Consider the following 23756-nt stretch of genomic DNA (forward strand, 5'->3'; position numbering starts at 1 on the left):
AGGCCGTATAGGGCTTTAAAGGTTAAAACCAGCACCTTACACCTGATCCCGTACCCCACCGGGAGCCAGTGCCGCTGGTATAGCACCGGGTGAATGTGATCTCGCAGCGAGGACCCCGTAAGGAGTCTCGCCGCGGCATTCTGCACCCACTGGAGTTTCTGGGTCAGTCTCAAGGGCAGCCCCACGTAGAGCGAGTTACAATAATCCAGTCTGGAGGTGATCGTCGCGTGGATCACAGTGGCTAAGTCAGGGCGAGAGAGGTAAGGAGCCGACTGCTTAGCTTGGCGGAGATGAAAAAATGCCGCCTTTGTTATAGCTGCAATCTGCGCCTCCATGGAAAAGGAGGTGTCGAAGATTACACCCAAACTCTTAACGGACGGTGCTTGCACTAATTGCACCCCCGCAAAGGATGGAGTTGCCCCCCCAATCCCATATCGTCACCTCCAGACTGGATTATTGTAACTCGCTCTATGTGGGGCTGCCCTTGAGACTGACCCAGCCAAAAGCAGGCAGACAAGCAGGCAGAAAGGGACATCTGAGGGCCTAGGACAAGTGCTAGGGCTGGAGACAGGGCTGGAAAGGAAGCCAGAGAGGCAAAACCACCGACTCCTGACAACGCAAAGCAATGAAACAGTAGGAGAGGAGTGTTGACTCAGAAAGAGCCGTGTTTCCATGATCCCAGGTTGCTCCGGGGGGAGCGTGACGGATGGGGTCTTATGACTTCAGAGAACGCACCTCTTCTGACTGCAACAGCAGCAGCTGACCTGCAAAAATGCAGCATGCCGTGACTTTCCAAGTGCTAATGGAAAATTATTTTTGTCTGCGTTTCCAGATTGGGGGAGGGAGGGGGGAACAGACGGTCACACAATTCCGCTTTCAAAACAAGGGTTCACAGAAGGTTTGAAACTGGGGCTTCGGCGAGATTATATTACTCATAATATTTGTGCAGTGCTTTTATCCCAAGTTTGCGTCCTGGTCCCGTGAACTATGCTCGGGATGGCAGGAAGCCACAGTGTGACTGTAGCAGCTGCCACAGGGTCCTGCAGAGAGTTCCTTTCTGATTGCCTTAGTCCTATCACTTGCCCATTTATTTGACTATTTTCCCCTGGCAGTGCCCAGCTTCATCTAGGGCTCTGAGCAAAAAAGGAAGTTGCTGCTCTTTGTTACTCCGAGTCCAAGGAAAAGTCTGGTGGCTGACAGCGGGAGGGCAAGTTTGCAGAGAAAAGGCTCCTTGTAGGCAGCTGTAGCCGCTGCAAAACTGCTAGCTGCTACAGTCACTCAGAGGCTTCCTGCCACTTTCACAGGCCCCTGTGTCCCCTGTAGGTGGAATATACACACATATTAAAAAGGCTGTGATAATGCTTTTAAATAAAAAGTTTGAAAAATACACTGAATTTTCCATAGCTCACTATCGCCATCTCGTGCCACATTTGTGCACTGCACTTTACAACCCATTTAAAGCGTTTTATTTGCAGCTGTGTAGATGGGGCCTTAATACACAAAATACACGGTTCTGCTGGCACCCAGCACAGCCGCGTGAGGTAGGTCACTCGTGTTTTCGTTTTAGAGGAGGAAAACACAGCAAAGACAGTAAAGCTAAGCAAAGTTTTGCGAACAAAGGCCTACGAAACTGTAGAATGCAAACCTTTCCAATGCGCTTTCCTTCCACGGCTAAAGCTTTCATCTTGCTGAAGTAGTGGTAATACGTCACAACGTAGGTGATTATTGACTTTTCATCAGGGTGGTCAACACTGATATCTGTTAAGGTGTGGGAAGGGAGAGAGAGAAGGGGGGGAAAACAACAAGATGGTGTTACTGCAGCAGAGAATTGAGTTGAACGTGATTCCAAAACAATTTGTATCGTGCTGGCAACTTAGGCAAGGCCCGAGAATTCAGCTGGAACTAGAAACAGCTGCTGCAAGACTATCTCCTCCCTCCCTGCGGCATCTCAAGGAATTTACCCTGCCTCCTGATGTCACAACCTGCTGTGTTTATTTACCATACAGAAATCCACTAAGTTACACTAACTCTCAAACGAGTCCCCCATTTTGGCCACATCCACACCACGCGTTTAAGGTGGTACCGGACCACTTTAAGCAGTCACGGCTTCCCCCAAAGCATTCTGGGAGGTTGTTAAAGGTGCCGAGAATTGTGAGGAGACCCCTATGCCCCTCACAGAACTACAATTCTCAAGAGTTTCCTGTGGAGAGGGAATGATGGTTAAGCCACTCTGCAAATTGTAGCTCTAGAAAAGAACAGGGATCCCCTAACGACTCCCTTAACAAACTACAGCTCCCAGAATGCTTTGGGGGAAAGCCGTGGCTGTTTAAAGTGGCACGATACCACTTTAAGGGTGGGTGTGGTTTTCGTGCCATTGGCTCCAGCTGGTGGGAGGCAGGGAAACATGGAGTGATTTCACAGCACAAACTAAGTTCTTGCAGGCATTACTGGGGGCGCAGAGGAGATAAACCTGTCTGCTGCTGCTTTTTTTCTTCTTCTTCACTGTGTTTAGCATGACATCCTACTTCTGGCCTATGTCAAAGCTCTGGAGTTGAGGGTTTGAAACGAAGTCCAGATTTATTCCCCGAGTGAAAATATATACAGAATCATTCACCCAGCCTGGAAGTTACTCACGACGGATGGCGTGATTTGCCTATGAAGGCAGAGGTGGGGAGCTTTTTAAGGCCGAGGGCCACATTCGTTTCTGAGCAACCTTCTGAGAGCCACATGCCAGTGGTTGGCAGTAGCAGAGGGCGCAAGTGAGCAGGAGAAATGGATTTTATAAATGTCACCTTTGTGCAGGGGGCTCCTTTCTTTTCTTTTCTTTTTTTTTCAAGACACACTACTCTTTAATTTGTCCATCCTTAACACATACTTCAAGGCTTCAAATCACACACATTTCGGTAATCCTTGTGATAGCCCTTGTAAGGCAGATTAACAGTAATTGTTAATACTAATGTTATTCTTTTTGCGTTGTATTTTCCGCTGGGTAATGACCAAGCCATGCTTCAAAAGGTGGCCTATACAAAATGTTCGTTCTTTCTTTCTTTCTTTCTTTCTTTCTTTCTTTCTTTCTTTCTTTCTTATTGATTTCAATTCATTATACAACACCAAACATTTAGGCAACAGAAAAGACAAACCAAACACCAAAAAAGAAGAAAAAGAGAGACAAAAAAAAAGAAAAAAGAAACATCTCATAACCATAAAACCCTAACAAATTAAACTTACATTAACATATAACAACTAACTAGATCGCACAACATTGAATGACTTCCCTTCGTCTCGGCTTCGGAATGTGCTACAATGGATTTTCTATCTGCAGTTTCATTTTCATAGAACTCTTTACGTCACAAGCGTTATATCGAGCCTACTGTGAGCCTAAAGGAGGCTCCTTTCTGTGGATACTCAGGTGCCCCTCTCTATCCTCCATCCACGAAAGCAGGGGGAATTTTCAGAATTCAAGGACATAACCCAGCAAGGCAAAAACACCTGAGGAGGATGTGAATCAGGGCCAGGGAGGGGTGTCTTTGGGGAGGGTGTGTGGTTGGGGGAGAATCCTGAGGACCAGGGAGAGATCCCTGGAGGTCAATGTTTGGATCCGGGCCAGACCTTCCCCGTCACTGCTACACAGATGTGCGTATTTTGTGTAGGTCTTACGCTACAACAACGGAATAAGAACCAGGCTGCAGAACCCTGCTCTACCTCTCTTTTAAATCAGAACCACTGAAGGCGGTGAAGGTCCTGTGTGAGTGCCTGAAGGCGGTTGGAGGATGGATGGTGGCTAACAGATTGAATCCTGACAAGACAGAAGTACTGTTTTGGGGGGACAGGGGGCAGGCAGGTGTGGAGGACTCCCTGGTCCTGAATGGGGTAACTGTGCCCCTGAAGGACCAGGTGTGCAGCCTGGGAGTCATTTTGGACTCACAGCTGTACATGGAGGCGCAGGTTAATTCTGTGTCCAGGGAGGCTGTCTACCAGCTCCACCTGGTACGCAGGCTAAGACCCTACCTGCCCGCGGACTGTCTCGCCAGAGGGCCTTCTTGGTAGTGGCACCCGCCCTGTGGAACACCCTCCCACCGGATGTCAAAGAGAAAAACAACTACCAGACTTTTAGAAGACGTCTGAAGGCAGCCCTGCTTAGAAAAAGCTTTTAATGTTTAACTGACTATGTTGTATTTTAATATTCTGCTGGAAGCCGCCCAGAGTGGCTGGGGAAACTCAGCCATATGGGCGGACTATAAATAAAAAATTATTATTAATTATTATTATATTTGCTGAGAGATGCTGGCCTCGCTGTTGGGGAACTAGGTGACTCAGTTGACTCATCTGCAGAATGGGTTTGCAATCTGTGCCTGACCTATTGCCACAATTGCTGCAGGGGAAGTTGCTTCTTGCTCGATTCTCCAGCAACCCTTTCCCAACTTATTCCTTCAGGAGGCAACAAGTAACAAGAAGGGGCTCCGGGAGGAAGGGGGCAGAGGCACTGAGGGCAGGGGACAATACGGAACACACTGCTGAATCAGTGGCAAGCTGTTCTTACCTTCCGGGTCCAGGAGTTTAGTAAGGCCAAGGTGCTGCTCTGCCAGGTTAAAAGCGTTCTGCAGATTGTAGTGTGCATTCGATTTCTTCAGCTTATCAAAATCAATTAGGTCGGGCCTAAGCAAGGAACAGGAGAACGCAAATCACTTTGGGCCGTTTCCCATAAAGTAACTAACTGAGTCAGAAATATGAACGACAGAAGCAGAAAGACCAGGAGTCGAGTCTCCTAGAAATGTTGGGCACTGCTGCACATGATGTGCGGTCGGTAGTGGGAGGTAGCGCTTATGTGACCTCCCGTCAGCGGTGTTGCTGCAATTCTGCCATCCGCTACTGTGCACAGTTGCCAACTTTTCGTAGACAAACTCATCTGTGCTGCACTGCCCCAAACAGCATGTGGGTTGAGGAGAACCTGATGTTGGGAATCGGGAGGGGAGGGGAAGATGCTGGCATGGGAAAGAATGGCAGGCGAGAGACGGAGACATGAACATGTGCAGCAGGCGAAGAGGCATGGGGGGGGAGCATGCACCAGGTGTAAGGTAAAGGTAAAGGGACCCCTGACCATTAGGTCCAGTCGTGGCCGACTCTGGGGTTGCGGCGCTCATCTCGCTTTACAGGCCAGCATGACTAAGCCCCTTCTGGCGAACCAGAGTAGCGCACGGAAACGCCGTTTACCTTCCCGCCGGAGCGGTACCTATTTATCTACTTGCACTTTGATGTGTTTTCGAACTGCTAGGTGGGCAGGAGCAGGGACCGAGCAACGGGAGCTCACCCTGTCGCGGGGATTCGAACCGCCGACCTTCTGATTGGCAAGTCCTTGGCTCTGTGGTTTAACCCACAGCGCCAGCCGCATCCTGCACCAGGAGTAGGTGTGGGCAAATAACAACAAGGGGCAGAGATTCCCCTTAGCTGGAAGGGAAAAGGTTGTGTATAAAGTGGATGCTCAGGTTGCGATCGTGATCCGTGCAGGATGCACATTCGCAACCCGCAGTTGCGTGTCTGCGCACACGCGGGTTGCAATTTGGCGCTTTTGTGCATGTGCAAAGCACGATGTAGCGCTTCTGCGCATGCGTGACTGCCGAAACCAGGAAGTAACCCGTTCCGGTACTTCTGGGTTTCGGAGGTCTGTAACCCGAAAAAATGCAACCTGAAGCGTCTGTAACCCGAGGTATGACTGTACAAGAAAAGCCCCCCCCCCAGCCAATGATTGGCTACAGGTTTCTAGTTTCTAGATAGAGGACAGGATTTCAAGAGGGTGTGTATGAGGGATGGTAAGGAACCTTGCAGAGAGCAAGGCAGGTTCTTCCTTGTTTCCCAGGCAACTGCTTCCCCACTGCTGAAGAGGCCACCCACTCTTCAATCAGAAGAACGGCTTGTGTTTTCGGCGGAGGAAGCTGCTACGGCATGCAACAACCAACAAAGCCCCAGTTGTGAGCACCATTCTCTCCAACCAGGGCTCACATTACTTCCGTAAATACAAATGCAAAGTGTTACAAGGTCAGTTCCAGAGCAAGGCGAGCAAAATTCAGGTCTCTGCCTCAAGGAGCTTACACTGCAGTTTCAGGCAGGACAGCAGAGAGAGAGAGAGAAGGAAGGGTAAAAAAGGGATAAACCCTGAGCCAGTGTAGGATATACTGTATTTTTTGCTCTATAGGGTGCACCCGACCATAGGACGCACCTTGTTTTAGAGGGGGAGAACAAGAAAAAAAAATTCTCCCCCTCTCTGCTCAGCACCCCTTCAGCGAAGCGGCAGGAGAAACAGAGTCCCTTCCATTTCTCCTCCTGCTTGGCTGAAGGGGTGCTGCGCAGCTCTCCCTCTCTGCTGAAGCCGGGAGAGTCTTACTCTCCCGGCTTCAGCAAAAGGCACCCGAAGCCTCCGGAGTGCAGTGGGATCTCCCGCTGCACTCCAGAGGCTTCAGGCGGCTATCCCTGAAGCCTTTGGAGCACAGCGCGAGTTCCCGCTGCGCTCCGGAGGCTTCAGGTTCCTTTCGCTGAAGCCGGGAGAGCAAGACTCTCCTGGCTTCAGCGAAAGCAACGCGAAGCCCTCTGCGCTTCGGAGGCTTCGCGTTGCTATCGCTGAAGCCAAGGAGCCTCCATTCGCTCCATAGGACACACACACATTTCCCCTTAATTTTTGGAGGGGGAAAAGTGCATCCTATAGAGCGAAAAATACGGTACTTAGAAATCAATCCAATGAATGCTTCGCTGGGAGTAAGCCCCACTGAACACAGTAGGATTTGCCTCCTTGTCTACATGCATAGGATCGGTCCATTGCAGCAACAAAGGGAGTAGAAGCGAAGTCTTTTGCAGAGAGAAAAAGAGGTGGTGCGAGGCAGCTGTTCTGGAAGAGGGGGCCCAGGACTGCGGCTACGCCATGAGTTGCGATTCTGCATCCGCTGGTCCAGAGCTTAAAAACTCCATCAACGTCTCCGACAAGTGCCCACCTGTGTTTATGGATTAGCGCGTTGAAAGCCATGCCGTCCCTCCAGCTGGTGGTGAAGTTGTGAATGTTGACGTTGGGGTAGCTGGCACAACAAAAGAACCAAAGATGGGAGGGTGGGGGAGAGAAACAAAACAAAGAAAACTCCATCAGTATAGGATTAAGGCTCAGAGATATGAATAATGAGAGGCGTCGAGTTAGCCGGAAAAAAGGTTGCGCTCAAGCAGCCTTCGGGTTACCATTTTGAAGTGGAACTGCAGAAGGCAAAACGGGAAACGCCCTCCCAGAGAACTCACTGGCAATTCCTCTTTTTTAAAAAAGATGCGGAGGTTTCAGATATGGAACAGGTAATGGACTTACTGACGCCTGAGAGAACAGAATTATTACTAAGATGGGAGATACTGAGGCCTCAATTGGATAGCAAGAGGGGAACGCCTTGCCTATTATTCCACTGCCCAGTCATTTGATCCATGGGAGAGATACTCTAACAGCACTGTATGCTCCCGAGGTTCATTTCGCATCTGTAAAGCTGATCAATGGCTACTGACCATGATGGATGATGGCCATCACTCTGCCTCTGTGGTCGGAAGCATCAATGTTTCCAAATACCAGTTGCTGGAAAGGGCTTGCATTCAAATCCTGCTTGCTGGTTCCTCGCAGGCGCTTGGTTGGCCACTGTAAGAACAGGATGCTGGACTTGGCCTCATCCAGCACAGCTCTATGTTCCTATCCTAGTCTGCGGTCACAGTTTATACAGCCGGAATGGTTTTTAAATGTTTGCGTTGTTTTTATATGCGGAATTGCTTTACACCGGTTTTTATTGTTGTAGCGGTTTTGTTTGTTTTATAATTGTATGCTTTACTGTAATGACCCACCCTGGGACCTTGCGGTGAAGAATGCTTAAGAGATCAAATAAAATAAATGCATTTTTAAAAATAAAATAAAAAGACCAGGACATTTAGTGTGACCTTTTGGTATCTGCTTCCAATGAAAATCAGGCAGGTAGCTTTCTAATCTTTTCCATAACCTTTTTTTTTTTTTGCCACCCATGGCAGCCATCTTGTGCTGGCACCCACAGGGTTTTTTTAAAAATCAAGATAGGAGTAGTGGCACCTCATTTTAATCCCTGAAAACCTGCCTCCAGGGTGCTAAGATCGAAGGTGGGTGCCCTCTTGGTTTTTACACCACCTTCAGAAGCTCAGCGAGTGGAGGGCTGGGAGGGGCATTCTTTGTGGTGGCCCCTAAGTTGTGGAATTTTCTTCCCATGGGGATGAATCTAGCACCCTCATTCAGCAAATGCTGAAGAGACGCCCTGACCTTTGACACTTGAGAAACATATTGTTAGGGCCCACTTTATTTCTGTAATTTAAAATTGTTTCCAGCAGTTTTTAATATCGTGCAATGTTGTGTTTTAACGTTAACATTGTGTTTTAATAGCCGAAACCTTAGGGTGAAGGGCGGGTATTAAATTATAATAATTATAATTTTCTTTACAAAAAAAACAAAAAACCCTGCAGGTACTTCCAAAATTATCACTGGGGCCCTGCTTAACACTCACCTGTCTACCCAGGCAACCCCTGTGGCTATTATGATGACTTATAAATATGACCTACTGGATCTGTTATGCATTTTGCACTAGTTTAACAAATGTACCTAATTTTTGCTGTTGAGTTTTATGAGGTTCACCCCAGTGGCATTTCATCTCCTTCGTGCTGGAGGGGTAGACATCTTTGCAAACAAATAAATAAAAATTAAGAAGCACGGGGTTGCCGCAGGTGGCAAGGGAGAGGCGGGGAAGGTGTCTGTCAAGGAAATGGAGCCGTTTCGGCGACCGAATGGCAGGCTAGGATACAAGCAGAGGGTGGGAACCAGGCCTCAAAACCTGCGGCAAGACTTGGCCAATCCATGCCAAAACTAGGAAGCAAGGAGATGGGGAGGTGGTTCTCGAACGGGGATGGAGAACCCTTTGCAGCCCAAAGGCCGCATTTACATCTGGACAAATTTCTGAGGGGAACTTGTGACAGAGGAGGCTGGGGCCGACGGCATTATTAAGGGCAAGTTGGGGTGCCCATGTCCTGGTCTCTCTACCAGGTCTGGGCTTCAGTGTCAAGGTTTGAAAATGGAAGTGGACCCATCAGGCTACATTCTCCACCACAGAGGACTGTGGAAAGCTGCCTTAAACTGGGCCCAGTCTATGAACCAGTCGATAACGCGTGATGGAGATTCAGACAGGGTCCACCAATTCCCACCTGAAGATGGCAGCGATGGAACCTGTGGCATTTTGCATGCAAAGCATGTGGTCTGCCACAGAGCTACAGCCCCGGAGGCTTCTGGGAAGGCAGCCATTTTAAACGCACAACTTCTGTAAAGCATCCGGCCCCTAAGTTCCGTATATTAGTGCCGGCGCTCTTAAGTGTTGTTCTGAGCCACTGTATTCACAAAAACGTCCTCTGTTGGCCCATATCGTCTGCAGGACAGCACAAGTTATGACGCTGCCCTGGAGAAGAAAGTCTTGCTCCCTGCTCTGCACACCGATTTGCCTTAAGGGAAGCTGTTCATTAACTCGGCACACTGCAGAGATAGAGGCCTGTGTGTTTTAAATGCACTGCAGCCTCCCCCAGCCTCGTGCCCTCTGGATGCTTCGGACTACAACTCCCATCAACCCCTACCAGCTGATGGGAGTTGTAGTCTTAAACACTCAGAGAGCAAGAGACTTGAGAGAGGCTCCCCCAGCATCATCTAGAGGACTACTGGGTCAAAACTCACCCGGCTGTCTTCATCTGGCACCATAGTAGCAGAGCATCTTTCGCAGACTTCTTCTCTTTGTTGTCTTCTGTTTCAACACTGATGTCTTGGATCTGCAATGCAACACATGGATCAGCAAGTCAATTTCCCCCCAGCCCATTTGATAGCCATGTTCAAATGTGATAATGATAGCCATGTGATATGATAGCCACGTTCAAATATATAAAAGGATGTCACATAGAGGAGGGAGAAAGGTTGTTTTCTGCTGCTCCAGAGAAGCGGACACGGAGCAATGGATCCAAACTACAAGAAAGAAGATTCCACCTAAACATTAGGAAGAACTTCCTGACAGTAAGAGCTGTGCTGCCAAGGAGTGTGGTGGAGTCTCCTTCTTTGGAGGTCTTTAAGCAGAGGCTTGACAACCATATGTCAGGAGTGCTCTCATAGAATCATAGAATCAACACCATCAGAGAACTGGACACAGTACTCCAGGTGAGGTCTGACCAGAGCAGAATACAGTGGCACTATTACTTCCCTTGATCTAGATGCTATACTCCTATTGATGCAGCCCAGAAAGGTGTTTCCTGCTTGGCAGGGGGTTGAACTCGATGGCCCTTGTGGTCTCTTCCAACTCTATGATTCTATGATTCTATTCTATGATTCTATTTATTTTAGGCAGCCTTCAAACTTTCTGAGAGAGCACTGTTGCCGAAGCCACCGCAGAATAGGAGGCTATAAGAACCAGCATGTGAACATGCATGCACACACACACACACACAGGTTGGAGAAACGTGCTAAGAGGAAGGCACGCTTGGCAAATCCACACCGTGATCAGCTCCCGCCCAGAAACCTATGTCCCCACTGTGGAAGGACGTGTGGATCCAGAACTGGCCTCCACAGTCACTTACGGACTCATTGTTAAAACCGTGTTTATGGAAGACAATCTTACTCGGCTACGAGTGATCGCCAAAGAAGAAGGCGGCAGCGAGCGTGCACAGGTTTCCAAAACAATCCTAAAGGTTTCCTCCCCTATATACGTACAAAATAATATCGTGAACAGAGCTGGCTACTTCCACTTTTAAAGGAGCATGCTTCACAAAGCATGAGATGACCCAGCCCAGATAAAGTACACAAGCCCCACAGATTTCTAAGTGCAGAACTTTGGTTTGTGCCTATAAACTCCAGCAGGTTCAGCTCCCTCGTAAATCTTTGTGAACTGTAGCCTTGGCTCCGTAGGAAATCACGGTCCTGATCTGCATAATTATGTAAGGAAGTGCTGAGAAGGAATGCCCCGTGGGGAGAGGTTAGAGGAAATTCTCTCTGAAGGGGAAGAAGGAGAAATAAACTAGATTCCCCAAAGTGGCTTGCTTTGGTGGGATGGGACCGCTAATACTGGTTTCCTGACAGGTGGGTCACTGTTCCTTACCAGGAGGGAGATGGGTGTGTGTGTGCAGGCTGGTGCCCCAAAAACAGACCAGCAGGAGTAGCCCACCTGCCAGAACACTAGCATGGCAGTTTCATCCCACCCAGAGAGACCCCCTACCCCAGAATATGCTGCTGTGGCACAAAATGCTGAACGTTTATCACGGGGCTACACCTTTGTCTTTTTCCTTAATTAATTACAGGTGTTTGTGTGGGACGTTGGTCTTACAGGAAATACATTATTATTTCAGATTATTTATGTATCTCCCTTTGCACAAACCACAGGACAGTTTACAACAGTGGTTCCCCAAGTCAGATGGTACCAGACCCGAGGGTGGGGGTGGGGATTACTGGGAGGGGGCACTAAGAGGCAAGCCTTGGTCGTTGGGGAGATGTAAATGGTTACCAGGCTTTGACAAGCTCGTATCACTGCAAAAAGCTCCTCAATTTTGTTGAATTGATTAAACTAAATAGCTTCAAATGGATTTTGAATAAATGCACCATTTGGAATTTTATTACCTACTTTTGTGGGTCGCACAAAGTGCTATTCTGAATCGTGCTTTTTATAGGGTAGGGAGCACTGGGTTTGGGTTTATGGAAGGAAGGGGACAGCAGCCCCTAAAAGTTTGGGAAACCAGGCAAAATTCAGTAAAATCCCTAAAATAAAACAGTCCTTTAAAAATTATTAAAGGTTATTGTATTTTACTGTTTTGTTGGAAGCCGCCCAGAGTGGCTGGGGAAACCCAGCAGGGATGGGCGGGGTTTAATAATAAATTATTACTATTATATAAAATGCAAAAGAAACCAAAGAAAAATAACTATTAATAGAAGCAGCAGCAGCAATCGGTGTATAAGGCGGCTTCACTCTCTGCTATCGGAATGGGAATTTCCATCGCTATCAGTGCACCTCGGAGTATTTTAGGGGGGAAGTTCCTATTGTTGCCAGTGAGAACTTTCTCGCCATGGCTCCCAGGCATGCAAAGGTGTGTGGGGTGATTTTAATTTCGTTCCGCAGCTTAGGAATGAAGAAATCTTCCTCCCCTTCCTATTCGAAGTAAGAACCAGCCCCAGCCTGTATAACTAATTATAAACAAAATGCAACCTGCGTTCAGGGCAGCCCTAAAGTGATTCCGCTAAGGCTGATGATCTGGGAAGCCGGGAAAGATGAGTGTGACTTGCTGGGAAAGGCAAGGGCCGAAGGTGATCTCAGATTTACCTGGAACCTCAATATGATAGTCCAAATAAGGCCGAGGGTTAGTCTGTGGTTCCCGTCCACGATATCGTGGGACCCCATGTTTTCGAGATGCACCCGCTGCTCTTTCAGGAACTGGAGGGCTTTGTCGACGTTCTCCAAGCAGTGAATGCGCATCCTTCCCTTTGTTGGCTTGGGCTGCAAGAAGAACATTCGGAAGAAAAAGAAAGCAGGGAAATGAAACGTCAGTGCAAAGGTGGTCAATCAAGGGTGCATGGACAGTTCTGCATGTGGACAGGGACCCCTGTTGTCAGACAGCCCCCCTCCACTGAAGTGCATGGGAAGCCCTTGGTGGTTAATTTCTGACCCCGCAAGGAACAGATCATAGCTGTCAACCGCCCCTCATTTGGAGGGAAACTCCCTTATCCCAGCACCGTGTCCCGCTGCTGTCCCTTATTGATGATGTCCCTTAAATTTCCCAGGTTTCAAAGGAAGCAGCTCCTCTCCCTCCCTCCCTGCCGGCCAGGGAGGAGGGAGGCTTCAACTGTGTTGCTTGGCTGCGTTGCTCACCCAATAAGGAGTCTAAGAATGACTGAGGATTGGAGCTTGCAAATCGGCTGCGTTTCCTGGGGACTTGCCTTTGCTCAGCGCTTCCCAGCGGAGAGGTGACGGTAGTTTTCCTTGCTGCATCCCCTTTGCCAGGTTGCTGGGCTGTGGGAACCACTGCTTGAGGCTTCGTTTGGCTGCTGGCTGGGCTTTCTGCCTTTGGCTCACTGGGGCTCAGAAGTTGAACCTCTCTGTGCTCTGAAAATCCCTTATTTTGGCTGCTGATCCCTTATTTTTGAGGCTGCTGGCCCCTTATTTTCAAATCTGTAAGTTGACAGCTTTGGAACAGATGCATGGTGGCAATGATGCCAATCAATTTGAATGGGTCTACTCAGAGTATGAATGACGCAGCCCTCTGTATCCTGCTTCCGATGAGTGTGCTGTAATATGAGCGACTACGAAGCAAAGGCAGCCAAAGCTAACAAGGGTGATTATCTCCCAGCATAATAATAAATAAAACCTTCGTTCTTTCGAGCTCTTCGTCCGCCACTAGGAACTGTCTCCACTTGTAGTCCCCGCATGAATGGAGGGATAATATTGGATAAGTTATCCAAAATAACTCAGGAAGTTGCCAAAGGAATGCTCATTCAGAGACTCCTCGGGCTTTATCATCGAGCTAGAGAATAAATACTTGTCTCTGAGCAGGGAGATTTTGCTTGGCGCAGAGAGAACTGGTGTGAAACAGCTTGGCTGACTGGGTTTTATTTTATTTTTCTGGTCAAAAGGCTAAGGACTAAACCCGACACAAATCCGGACTGGAGTCCCTAAGGCGGTTTGGATGGCGCCTTGAACGCTTTCTCCTGGCAACCCCTGCAGCCAAGCTGGTGCCAAATGTATTGCTTTCCTTTCTTTTGGACCCCATCAGCGAGGTTGAGGGGGGGGGTCTTGTCAACTGGGCAGCCCAGGACCTCCATATACACTGCCCAAACTGGCACCCCAGGGAGGTTACCGCTAACACAGCCGTTTAACTTCACCCCTGCAGGCGCACTCCATTGTTTCTTGAGGCAGATGGATGCCAATGACAACTAAAGGGGGGACAGCAGGACCCGTGAAGTTGGTAGAAGAGATCTGAACTCAGATCCTGCTGGCCCAATGCAATGTGCTATCCACTGCCCTCACGCAAGCCAGAGGCTGCAAATCAGAAAGAAGGGGAAAGAGGACTTTACCACCCGCCTAGAACTTCGGATTGCTCTCTTTAGTTCTCACAAGGGCTGGGCGATATCTGGTTTCCAACTTCGCAATATATCACCAGCTAAGCATCGCGATATACCGATATATCACAATGCCTGAAATAAGGATGGAGCTACGCAGAGGCACTGGCTGGATTCACTGTTTTCCCTGCATCATGATTTCTGCCTGCACCTGCTCTTGCAAATTTCCCCCACATTGTGATTTTTGCATAACACACACGTCATGATTCGCAATATATTGCCAGGTACAAAATTATGAAACCGATATTGTAATTCAAACAGGTTTTGGGTTCGCTACGCAAACATTCCTGCAAAAAAAATAAATCACACTTTGCAGCCGGAATAATTGGTCAAGCGAACCAAAAACATGTGCACGTTTTTACCAGGTACCAAGCTGGATACAGTCTTTGACGATGCAATCTTGAAGGCAGACCCTTGTCAACAAATTACCTTCCAGTATGCAGAGAGCTAGAAGAAGAGTTTGGATTTGATATCCCGCTTTATCACTACCCGAAGGAGTCTCAAAGCAGCTAACAACCTCCTTTCCCTTCCTCCCCCACAACAAACACTCTGTGAGGTGAGTGGGGCTGAGAGACTTCAGAGAAGTGTGACTAGCCCAAGGTCACCCAGCAGCTGCAAGTGGAGGAGCGGAGACGCGAACCCGGTTCACCAGATTACAAGTCTACCGCTCTTAACCACTTCACCACACTGGGTTTTGGCGGTCCCTCTTAAAGACTTCCAGTTCTGCAAAATTTGCAGCGCCCACTCTCCACAGGTGCACACATACCTAGACAAAGACTTTGTTCCCTGGCTTGCCTGTAGTTGGGTTTTAAAATACAGCGTGTACATGATGCTAGTTAAATTTAACTGGAACACCCCCCATTCTTGTGTCCCTGTACTCGCATTCCTTGCAATGGTGGGAAAGTGCTAAACAAGCAAATAAAGCTCTGCCTGCTCACAGTAATGAGAACTGGGAGGACTCCAGGAAATGCTGGCTGCCAACATGCAAACCTCTTTTTAAAAAGGCCTGGTCAGAATCACAGCCACGGCTGATTGAGTAGGCTCTGTGAGAAGCGAACTTTACAACTTCTTTTGGGATCCTATATATATATATATGAGCAAGATGGATGTTAGGAAGGAGAAATTCGTTCCAGCTCGCTCCCACGAAGGAACAAGAAAAGGAGGCACATAATCCGGCGGGGTGGTGAGAGCGAAACGTTGGAGACAAGCTGCAAAATGGGCAGAAATCACATTTAAAAAGCATCTGTCAAGTTGCAGCATTAAAGGGCTCTGTGTGCAGCTCCTAAAGAGGGGGGAAAAGAAAAATGGGGAGGGGGTGAGTCAGCGAGCTAACTGCCTCCGGAACAATTGCAATTTACTACATTGAAGTTAATTGGGATTCGTGGGATTGCTTTGTGAGGAACAGCAGAGCTACAATGCTTCCCAGAATTCATCTAGTATAATGAGTCAGGATTCTCCGTAATGATACGATATTAGCAACATGGGCCCCTCCTCCTCCTCCTGATACAGATCACAGAGGCCAAAGATGAGGCACCTGAGGACCAGGGGCTGAATGTGGCCCCCAGGCCTCTCTATCTGGCCCTTGGAGCCTTCTCCAGAAGCCACACTAATCGCTAGCCCTGCTTTGCACCAGGAAGCTTTTGCTAGCTGAAAAAGTGTCCCTAATCTGGACGGAAGGCAGAGAGGGGTGAGCGATTGTGTGTGCAAACAAGCCATGGGGACAAAGGTAACATTTGCAGCTGCTGCTGGGCCTATTTTTGCCGCTGGCTCCATGCACCATTAGCATGTAGCCCTTAGCAGCTTGCCCAGAAGGGAGTGTGTCCCTTGGAGCTCTGGCCCAAGAAACAGCTTTTCTGTTCCCACTTCCTTCTCTTGACTTGCCCATCAGTCCAAGCATTCAAGCCTGCCAGAAGACATATCTGGCTTATGAGCCACCAAGATATATTCTGCCTGGGTTCCTGCAATGAACCCCAGGGGAGGCATAACATTAAATCACGTTGTTTTCCGGGGTGTGGGGGTGGGGAGACTCTGGAGTCCGCTGGCAGTCCCAAAACGCCACAACTGTTATGTACTGAAGTTCTCACCCTGGGCCAGCAGGGGGATACTGTAGATAGTTTTCACTCAGGTCCACATATGCAAATAAGGGATTGAAAGTGACGTTCAGTGATTGGATAGTTACAGAAAATGGTTACTGTTGCGTTCTAGTGGAGCTCTATACAGTGGTACCTCAGGTTACAGACGCTTCAGGTTACAGACTCTGCTAACCCAGAAATAGTGCTTCAGGTTAAGAAATTTGCTTCAGGATGAGGACAGGAATCGTGCTCCGGCGGTGCGGCAGCAGCGGGAGGCCCTATTAGCTAAAGTGGTGCTTCAGGTTAAGAACAGTTTCAGGTTAAGTACGGACCTCCAGAACGAATTAAGTACTTAACCCGATATACCACTGTATAAGCAGGCTGGCTGTACCCTTCAGTTCCGTTCCGTTCTGGCCTATGAATAAACAAGAGCTGTTTGAAGAATCGCGGTGTCGTCTGATATGTTCACCCACAACTTAACAACGACAATCCCACTTGTGGCAGGGGCTTCAATGAAGAGCTACATTCCATTGGTGGCAATGTGTCAGGGAATGCATGGGAATGGTGGGCGGAGCAGGAGCCAGTAGTGGGCGGAGCCAGAACCATAAGTAGGTGGAGCTAAGACCAAAAGTGGGTGGAGACAACTGCCCCAACACTCCTTCTTTCCCTTTCTCTTCCTACCCACCTGGTGGGAGGAGGCAAGACAGGCTGCTCTTGCAAGATGCCCAAACTGATCACTTGGCAAGCTGGCTGCTCTATTGCTGCATCGATTTTTGGGCTACGTCCTCCAATTCCTCCCCCACCTTGACCTCTTTCCCACGGGGCTCCCATTTGCATATGAAATTGAGCCAAGAGATGCAAGAAAGTAGACCCAAAACTGAAGGGGTTCATTCCCTCCCCACCTACAGCGCTACGAGAACGGGGTTTGCGGCATTTTAAAGGCGCTCAGTAGGGTTCTCCTATCTCAGAGTCTGGCTCAAAGCTGCAGGGTTTTCTTCTCCTTTTCCGGTTCTCTGGGGAAGATGTCAACGAAGGGCAAGGGGGCCAGTGCCAAGGCAGAAGGCTTGAGGACATCTGCTATGTGTTGTGCCCATTAAGCACCAGGTTCTGCCCTCCCCACATCCTGACAGGTAAAGATTTGCTACTAGGGTCTCCTGCCTTCCTCCACCAGGTCCCACCTCTTCCTGCTTTCAGAAGGCCAAGCAATCCCCTTGGGACGCTGCCCTCTCAGTCATGACTTTAATGCAACATATCTCTTTTGCTTTCCGTTCCGTCGATTTAAGCGACTCACTGAAACAGCTGCGGCAAAAACCAGAAGTTTATACAGCTGTATTATGTATCTCAGGGAAACATGTGGCATAAACATTAATATTTTGCTACGGTCACCCCTTTCTGACCCCTGTGGCTCTGATGTAAAAAGTTTCACTTCATCTTGCTGCAACTCACTGAAATTCCTCATTCTGGGAGCATAACGGCAAGAATCTCATCTGTTCTGATCTGGAGGTTTATTGGTTTGTGGGGGTTCCCCCACCCCGGTGTTCGTTCTTGCTTTTTATTATAAATTTTGTGTCTTTATCTTGTATTTTGATGTTGTGAACTGCCCTGAGTTCTGCAGATGAAGGACGGAAATGCAAATTAATTAATTTCTGGGAACCTCCAGAAATAGCTATGGGTCTCCAACTCCCCATGACCCCAATCCCAAGGGTGGATCTACTAGGAAACTAATCAAGCTTTCTGGGCCCCTTATCCTGGAGGGGCCACATAAGCAACTTTAGTCCACAAAAAAATAGGTCACACAACTCAAAATGATTTTTTTGGTGTGTGTTATATATATATTTCAACAACCCCAAAGTTTGAGAGTCAGCAGCATAGATGTTGTGCAGGTATGCTAATCTGTCATGGAACAATCCCACTGAAGAAGGTAAGAGGGGTTACCCAGACCTCGTTGCTGGTTGCGAAGGAGCCCCCCCTAATAGTTCAGAACCACTGAAGGCCATGAAGGTCCTGTGTGAGTGTCTGGAGGCGGCCGAAGGATGGATGGCGGCTAACAGATTGGAGTTGAATCCTGACAAGACAGAAGTACTGTTTCTGGGGGGACAGGAGGCAGGCAAGTGTGGAGGGCTCCCTGGTCCTGAACGGGGTAACTGTGCCCCTGAAGGACCAGGTGCGCAGCCTGGGAGTCATTTTGGACTCACAGCTGTCCATGGAGGCGCAGGTTAATTCTGTGTCCAGGGTAGCTGTTTATCAGCTCCATCTGGTATGCAGGCTGAGACCCTACCTGCCCGCAGACTGTCTTGCCAGAGTGGTGCATGCTCTAGTTATCCCTCGCTTGGACTACTGCAATGTGCTCTATGTGGGGCTACCTTTGAAGGTGACCCGGAAACTACAACTAATCCAGAATAAGGCAGCTAGACTGGTGACTGGGAGCGGCCGCCGAGACCATATATCACTGGTCCTGAAAGACCTACATTGGCTCCCAATACGTTTCTGAGCACAATTCAAAGTGTTGGGGCTGACCTTTATAGCCCTAAACGGCCTCGGTCCAGTATACCTAAAGAAGTGTCTCCACCCCCATCGTTCTGCCCGGACACTGAAGTCCAGTGCTGAGGGCCTTCTGGCGATTCCCTCAATGTGAGAAGCCAAGTTACAGGGAACAAGGCAGAGGGTCTTCTCAGTAGTGGCACCCGCCCTGTGGAACACCCTCCCACCAGATGTCAAAGAGAAAAACAACTGCCAGACTTTCAGAAGGCATCTGAAGGCAGCCCTGTTTAGGGAAGCTTTTAATGTTTAATAGACTATTGTATTTTAATATTCTGTTGGACTCCACCCAGAGAATATTTATTTATACCCCAGATGGGCGGGGTATAAATAAAATATTATATTGTTGTTGTTGTTGTTGTTGTTGTTGTTGTTGTTGTTGTTGTTGTTAAAGCTTCAGGGCCCCCAAAATGTAGGTCCCCCACTGCCCCAGACCACTACACAGCTAGCTGCTCATGGGAAGCTCTCTTGCAAGATGCTGTCTGCCAGCAAGCACATGACCCAGGCTAGTTATTTTTCAGCTGGTATGGAAAGCAACTGCTGAGAAAACAAGGTTTAATTATCACTGTCGGAATAAAACTGGTGGTAATTAAGATCTGCAGGTCAGGGAGCTCCTCATCCTGTTGCTGATCAGCTGGTTTGTGGAAAGAGGGAATATTGATTTTGCTCCTCCGGAATTGCATTTGCTACCACTGGTAATAACTGTTTTTCTTTTCTCTTTTTCTTACGCACCAACAAAACACAAAAAACCTGTACATTTACATCATTTGTTACAAAGATATGAAACTAACAAGGACAACAACTCATGTATTTTGAAAATAAATCTTCTTAAAGTACATCAAACTTCCCGTCATCTCCATTACCACTGGTAATAACTGTTTTTCAGCAATGTTGCACGCCAGTGGTTTGCTTTTTTAAAAAAGAAACAAGGACTAAAAATGAGTAACTTCATAATGTTGCTCAGTGATTAACTGTGCACCCCCTAGCCTTATATATTTTCCACCCTAAAAATCAAGAGATACAATATTTTTCAGAGGACTTAGCTTTGGCTACTTCAAAATATTTCCATCAAGTTAAGTAGGAGCCCTAATCTTCCGCTCCAACTTTCTGGCAAGTAGTGGAGACCTGTGGAAATGAATGTAGTTAGAATTGAACCCAAAAGGTACTTAGAAGCAAAGGAAGAGGAAAATTCTTGTTTTGTCTGTTTGTGCTTCAACCTATGGAACTGGAGCAAGTAAGAACGATTTCACAATGGACACCATTCATACTTGGAACATCTTCCCTCAACCCGATGTCCTCCAGATACTGCGGACTACAGCTCCCATAATCCCTGACGACTGGCCAAGGTGGCTGGGGCTGATGGTGTTTGCAGTGCAAAACATTTGCAGGACATGAGATTGGGGGAAGCACACACAGAATCACCCTATGCAACAGAGGATAGGGTTCCTATACTTTAATAGGTGGGTAGAGTGAATTTTGGTAAGTGCCATATTTTTCGCTCTATAAGACGCACCAGACCATAAGATGCACCTAGTTTTTGGAGGAGGAAAACAAGAGGAAAAAAATATTCTGAATCTCAGAAGCCAGAACAGCAAGAGGAATCGCTGCGCAGCCTGCATTCGCTCCATAAGACGCACACACATTTCCCCTTACTTTTTAGGAGGGAAAAAGTGAGTCTTATAGAGCAAAAAATACGGTACTGAGTATCACTTGCAGTGCTAAGACGCTGCAAGGTACCTGCCAAAATCCCATCCATGGAACATACAAGGGTTCGTTGGAAACTGTTGAGAGTTTCTTCACTAGATCAGTCACAACGGGCAGGTTTCCCTGCAGAGCAACAGGTAGTCACAGGCGAGCACTGGCTAGGTCTTAAGACGATATCTCATTCTCTCCCCACTCCACACCCCGAGCCACAACTCTATATGCATGAATTTGCATCCCAGAACTTTCTGCGATGTGCAGGGCTTCTGTGATGAAGCCGTCAATGTAGAAGAGGGTCCCTGAAGTTTTTAAAATGCACTGTTGTGTACAGCTGTTAACACAGCATTGTATCTACAAGCTTGCCTGCTCACCATAGGTGATCAAGAATTCTGCTCAGGCGAGTATACATTAGAATACATTGGAGTACAGTGGTGCCCCACAAGACGAATGCCTCGCAAGACGGAAAACCCGCTAGACGAAAGGGTTTTCCGTTTTCAGAGGTGCTTCGCAAAACGAATTTCTCTATGGGCTTGCTTCGCAAGACGAAAATGTCTTGCGATTCTTGAGGTTTTTTTCCGCTCCCCACCCCCTTTTTCTAAGGCGCTAAGCTGCTAATAGCCTTTTAGCAGCTAATCCGCTAATCCCTTAAGCCTTTAATAGCCGCTAATAGCTGCTAATAGTCGTTAAACCGCTAATAGCGCTAATCCGCTAATAGGGTTGCTTCGCAAGACGAAAAAACCGCTAGACGAAGAGACTCGCGGAACGGATTAATTTCGTCTTGCGAGGCACCACTGTATTCCATCCCTCCTCTGTCATCGATGTGTTCTTACACTGTTTGTGATGAGGGGGGTTTTACTTCCTTCACAACAAGCATGAAAACACAGGCTACTAGGCTTTAGTAACTTTCACAGACTATTTTTTTTGCAAACTTTTGTTTGCAAGCTTCTGTTAATACATAAGAGAAACTCTCTGCTCTACAACATCTGATACCCCTTGTCTACACTCAGTGCCAACCCCAGATACTAGCTTCTGGGAATGAAGTGTTTATAAAGGGGAACTTGGATCTTTGAAGCAACATTCACGCAGAACAGAATCGACTGCTTTTGAGATATGCTATGGCCCAGCTGACAAGTAGCATGTTAGGCCTTGACTTGGAAGGTTAAGATTCAGCTGCTTCCCCTGTTCCTGGGTTAATAACAACCTACTCCACAGGCTTACGGCAAGATACTCCTTGATGTAAATAATAATAAACACATTTCCTCTTCCTTCAGCCTGAGGAAGTGGGATGGGGAGTTTGGACAGGGAGGAATGCAAACTGGCTTCCTTCGCTCGATGTTTATGTTTGTTTAAGAATCTCAGTTATGTGCTGGGCACACATAAAGCGAGGCAACTTTAATTCCTTCTAATCTTCCCCCCTCTGTGCAATAAAGGGCAAAATTCGCCAGAGAAGATGCGTGCATGTGAGATGACCTTTGGGGCTTTCGGAAAAAATAAAGGAATTATTGTTAAAGCACTGAACGGCCAAAAGTGCCGTTTTATATAAACGAGCCTCGTGCTGGTGTGTTTGTGTTACTGTCGGGAGTGAAAGAATCCTAAAATGTTGTTGCCTTTTCGCGCTAGTTGGATTCTTTTCCCACTTCGCAAATAGGAAAAAAATAATCCACTTCTGACTTTTTAATTATCTGGCGGATTGACCTTTAAGGACTGGCCTCTTGATTTATTTCCCCGAGGGCAAAAGTGATCCACCTTCACTTTCTGGATTTGGATAACAACAAAGAAGTTGTGAAAGGAAACATCTTTTAAAAATAATAAAGGTAAACTTTAATGGATCTGCTAAGTAGTAGAAAGGATATCAATGTAGAAAAAATAAAATGGGGTGCATTGGTATACTCTTCTTTCACATACCCACATTCCCCATAACGGCAGCAGCTCCATTCATAAAATTGTAGAGTTGGAAGAGATCCTGAGGATCATCTAGTCCAACCTCTTGCAATGCAGGAATATGCAGCTGTCCCATATGTGTTAGGATATTTCCATTCCACCTTAAAAGGGAGCAGGATGTTTGTGTCACAACCTGCGCATTTCCTGTTTCACAGGATGTTTCTGTTGTGTCTTTGCTTTCGTTTCTCTCTGTGCTGGAACACTGAAGCAGGCAGTCATGTTTTTCTTTGTTCTGATCAACGCAGAAATAAACTTGTAAATAATGCTCTCCTGAGGGCATCTTTCGCTGTGTGCATTATCTGCTGATAGAGCGTGCACGGCTCTGGAATGTGGCAAGCTATTTCTGGAGCTCGTGTCGCTAATTGCTGATACTGCGTGTCTACAGGAGATCGATGGACGTCCGGAGACGACGTGGAGTCATGATGGACTTTGTCTCCCTGGCAGTATCCCCCCCCCCCCAATCATTCAGTTTGTACAAACTCGACGCACACACACACTCACACACGACATACGCTACACTTCTGTTATAAATTAATAGAAAATCAACCATACATCGGCTCTGCACTGTTGCACTTTTATTTTACTCCATGAAGGAAGGACTACGAAATGGTGTCCTTATTTTTTTGTCCAAGGGAGCCCTTAGATTTCTCCGTTAACACATATGAGGATCGAACCTGCAACCTTGGCGTATTCAGCATCACGTTCTACCCAACTAAGCTATCCACTTGGATCAGGAGATCAGCCACATTTAAGGTACCAATAACCTTGTATTTGCCTACCATATCCCACACCATAATATATTTGTTGGGGTTGCATCCAATGGTTCAACAAGAGTAAGGCTGCTTGCCCCAAAGATCTTTCTCTTCTCCATCTCCCCTCTGCACCCTCTCCCTCCATATCCCACATCCAAACCCCTCTTATAGGGTCAGGAGCCATTCCTGGTCACTGGGAGCTGTGCTGTATGGAGCAGTAATAGAAGTGGTTAATGTTTGTAATCAGGTGCAGGGATATTGCTTGTGCTTCTATATTGTCACGTTTACCGAGCGTTTTAATATTTATGTCCCTAAAGCGCTTGCTGAATTACACGGGGAAATTTTCGCGGCACGTAGCGGCAATCCAATCCCTGTATCAAATAAAAGGGGAGTGCAAAGTTGCGATTAGAAACTTCCCTTTCAAGACCCAGAACTTGAGAGGTAAAATAATACCTACTATACTCTGCTGCATTTAAAAACCAGCTAAGGAGCATTAAACTGCATTCAGGTGATCCTGCAAACCATTTCCTCCAAGCGCAAGAGGAGGAAATTAGAAGTGACTTCTCTCTCCTCCATCATCATTATCTTCTTCCAATTTTC

General features: G+C 47.5%; 1 protein-coding gene across 3 annotated transcripts in view; it reads right to left on the reverse strand.

Moving 5' to 3' along the window:
• SPTBN1 (spectrin beta, non-erythrocytic 1) overlaps positions 1 to 23756 on the reverse strand; it is a 229938-nt gene that overhangs the window by 73001 nt on the left and 133181 nt on the right. For all 3 annotated transcript variants that reach the window (XM_083432411.1, XM_083432413.1, XM_083432412.1), the window contains 5 exons: positions 12360 to 12533; positions 9743 to 9834; positions 6981 to 7061; positions 4541 to 4656; positions 1646 to 1758 (listed from right to left, as the gene is read on the reverse strand). In XM_083432411.1, the coding sequence (XP_083288537.1) occupies positions 1646 to 1758; positions 4541 to 4656; positions 6981 to 7061; positions 9743 to 9834; positions 12360 to 12533 (576 nt within the window). The remainder of the gene's footprint in view (positions 1 to 1645; positions 1759 to 4540; positions 4657 to 6980; positions 7062 to 9742; positions 9835 to 12359; positions 12534 to 23756) is intronic.

Source organism: Podarcis tiliguerta, assembly GCF_965153285.1.
Source record: "Podarcis tiliguerta genome assembly, chromosome: 3".
Taxonomy (NCBI): domain Eukaryota; kingdom Metazoa; phylum Chordata; class Lepidosauria; order Squamata; family Lacertidae; genus Podarcis; species Podarcis tiliguerta.